We start from the raw sequence: 3,220 nt of genomic DNA, 5'->3' as shown, positions 1-3,220 counted from the left end.
GGGGGCCTCAGGAGCTGGCAGAAACGTGGGTGAGAGCCGGCCGCCGTAGAGAGCTTGGGGGAACAGGGCGCAGGAACCAGCGGGCGCAGTAACAGAGGGCGCAGGAAGGGGTGCGCGCACAGGCACCGGCGGGCGCCGGGGAGGCGCTGCCTGAAGATCTGCTCCGGACTCCCCTGAGCCGCCGAACTGCGGTGCGAGGAGGATGAGGGGAGCCAGGAGGAGGGGTGGAGGGGGGAACCAGTTAGGGGCGTGCCTTTGCTCGGATTGGCTGCAGGAGCCTGACGCGAGGCCCCGGGGGTTGGCTTGGGAGAGTGGGAGCCGGGTGGGGTGGGTGTTGGGTGCTTGAGCTGCGGGCTCAGCGCGCTCAGAAACATGCTGAGGTCCCGGAGGCTGTTCCAGCAGCGGCAGCCGCGGCGGCGGCGGCGACAGCCCTCAGCTCCAGCAGGGAAGGGGCCCGGCGCCCATGCCTCCGGCTCCGCGCCGCGGCTGCCCTGACCCGGCCGCTACCTCCCTTCGCGCGCCCCACCGCCCCGACCTCTGGGGTGTTCCCCAAACACGGCCCAACCCCGCCACACCCCCCGCCCCCGGCCTCCGCAGCTCGGCATGGGCGCGGGGGCGCTCGCCCTGGGCGCCTCCGAGCCCTGCAACCTGTCATCAGCCGCGCCTCTACCCGACGGCGCGGCCACCGCTGCGAGATTGCTGGTGCCTGCGTCGCCACCCGCCTCGCTGCTGACCCCAGCCAGCGAGGGCCCTGCGCAGCTGTCGCAGCAGTGGACGGCCGGCATGGGCCTGCTGATGGCGCTCATCGTGCTGCTCATCGTGGCGGGCAATGTGCTGGTGATCGTGGCCATCGCCAAGACGCCGCGGCTGCAGACGCTCACCAACCTCTTCATCATGTCCCTGGCCAGCGCCGACCTGGTTATGGGGCTGCTGGTGGTGCCATTCGGGGCCACCATCGTGGTGTGGGGCCGGTGGGAGTATGGCTCCTTCTTCTGCGAGCTCTGGACCTCAGTGGACGTGCTGTGCGTGACGGCCAGCATCGAGACCCTGTGTGTCATCGCCCTGGACCGCTACCTCGCCATCACGTCGCCTTTCCGCTACCAGAGCCTGCTGACCCGCGCGCGGGCGCGGGCCCTCGTGTGCACCGTGTGGGCCATCTCGGCCCTGGTCTCCTTCCTGCCCATACTCATGCACTGGTGGCGGGCCGAGGGCGACGAGGCGCGCCGCTGCTACAACGACCCCAAGTGCTGCGATTTCGTCACAAACCGGGCCTACGCCATCGCCTCGTCCGTCGTCTCCTTCTACGTGCCCCTGTGCATCATGGCTTTCGTGTACCTGCGGGTGTTCCGCGAGGCCCAGAAGCAGGTGAAAAAGATCGACAGCTGCGAGCGCCGCTTCCTCGGCGGCCCCGCGCGGCCGGGCTCGCCCGCGCCCTCGCCGGGGCCCCCGCCGCCCGCCGCCGCCCCGCTGGCCAACGGGCGCCCCAGCAAGCGGCGGCCCTCGCGCCTCGTGGCCCTGCGCGAGCAGAAGGCGCTCAAGACGCTGGGCATCATCATGGGCGTGTTCACGCTCTGCTGGCTGCCCTTCTTCCTGGCCAACGTGGTGAAGGCCTTCCACCGCGACCTGGTGCCCGACCGCCTCTTCGTCTTCTTCAACTGGCTGGGCTACGCCAACTCGGCCTTCAACCCCATCATCTACTGCCGCAGCCCCGACTTCCGCAGGGCCTTCCAGCGCCTGCTGTGCTGCGCGCGCCGGGCCGCCCGCGGGAGCCGCTCGGGCCCCGGCCGCCGGGCGCGCGCCTCCGGCTGCTTGGCGGTGGCCGGGCCGCCGCCGTCGCCCGGGGCCGCCTCCGACGACGAGGAGGACGACGACGTCGGGGCCGCGCCGCCCGGGCGCCTGCTGGAGCCCTGGGCCCGCTGCAACGGCAGGGAGCCGGCGGACAGCGACTCGAGCCTGGACGAGCCGGGCCGCCCCGGCTGCGCCTCGGAGTCCAAGGTGTAGGGCCGGGCGCCTCCTCCGCGGCGCCCTCCGGGGACGCGGGCTCCGCGCCCGCACCGAGAGCGCCCAGGCTCCCCAGGGGAGTCAGATACGTGTTTACTCAAGACCTACAGCAGGTGAACTCGAAGCCCACAAACCTCGTCTGAATCATCCCAAACAGAAAAGCCGCGGGCCGCTCGAAAGGAAAGTTTAGGGAGGGTGAGAGAGTGGCTTGCTCATTTTTCTTGGGTTCTTTTTTCCTGTTTGTGGCTCGGGCTTCTTTTGTGTGTGCGTATGATGCATCTTTAGATACATATATTTTTTTTTCAGGTGACACTTTCTGCGAGGACCGGGTAGGGAAGGGGATAAAAAGTCTGTCAACTTGGCTTCCAGCCCCTTACCAGGAGCAGGAGCAGTCAACCGGACAGAGAGGGAGAGTGACAGTGACAATTTGTCAGGACACGTTTCCTTTTGCTTTCCAGAGAAATCTCAGTTTAATTCCTGAGTAATGAGTTCTCTTGTTCTTAAGGCAAAGGGAAAGGGGAGTGGATGCAAAAATCACGTTTCAAGAACTTGTAAGCTATTCTTGGAACAAGCCTCACCTTGCTTCTCTTCTGTAGGGCAAGCCTGATGTCCCCGCGCCCTAGGTGGTCAGGCTGAGGGGTCGCTACCTCACTGTGCACATTGCACAGCAAGATAGAAAGACTTGTTTATATTAAACAGCTTATTTATGTATCAATATTAGTTGGAAGGACCAGGCACTGAGCCTCTGTGACATGTGACTCTGTCCCTTGAAGACAGAACAGAAAATGAAAAGAGAAAGCGGAAACAGTTCAGATAACTGCACATGTTGGTAAAAACAACAGAAAACAAACAGAAAAAGGAGTGGTTCAAAATGCCATTTTTGCACAGTGTTAGGAATTGTAAAGTCCACAGAAGGTGTTACTTGCACAAAAAGAAATTAAATATTTTTTAACAGGGTGGGGGTGGGAGGAAGGTCTTAAAAACAAAAATAAATTTCCAACTCTACTTCTGTTGTCTATTATTCTATTGAGCTAATGACTTATTGGAAAAAATACCTTTTTATACTCTTTTATCATGGTACTGTAACTGTATCCATATTATAAATATAATTATCATGAGGATTTTTTAATTATTTTTTTATGTCCAAGTGCCCACGTGAATCTGCTGGTAAAATTTAGCACTTGTGTGTAAATTCTGTTTCCTCTGTGTATTTTACCAA

At 61.4% G+C, this 3,220-nt stretch overlaps 1 protein-coding gene across 1 annotated transcript; it reads left to right on the top strand.

Moving 5' to 3' along the window:
* The first annotated feature begins 545 nt into the window (after positions 1–545).
* ADRB1 (adrenoceptor beta 1) lies at positions 546–2,140 on the top strand. Its single transcript, XM_066355357.1, has one exon. It carries the CDS (start codon positions 604–606, stop codon positions 1,999–2,001), a length of 1,398 nt encoding a protein of 465 aa, XP_066211454.1. The 5' UTR covers positions 546–603; the 3' UTR covers positions 2,002–2,140.
* Positions 2,141–3,220: the final 1,080 nt, after the last annotated feature.

The sequence above is a fragment of the Saccopteryx leptura genome, chromosome 13 (assembly GCF_036850995.1).
Source record: "Saccopteryx leptura isolate mSacLep1 chromosome 13, mSacLep1_pri_phased_curated, whole genome shotgun sequence".
Taxonomy (NCBI): Eukaryota; Metazoa; Chordata; class Mammalia; order Chiroptera; family Emballonuridae; genus Saccopteryx; species Saccopteryx leptura.
Note: the sequence above shows the minus strand (reverse complement) of the source record. Positions and strands in the feature narration are given on the sequence as shown.

Coding starts and splice junctions, on each gene's coding strand:
- ADRB1 (XM_066355357.1), top strand. CDS start 604: ATGGGCGCGGGGGCGCTCGCCCTGGGCGCCTCCGAGCCCTGCAACCTG.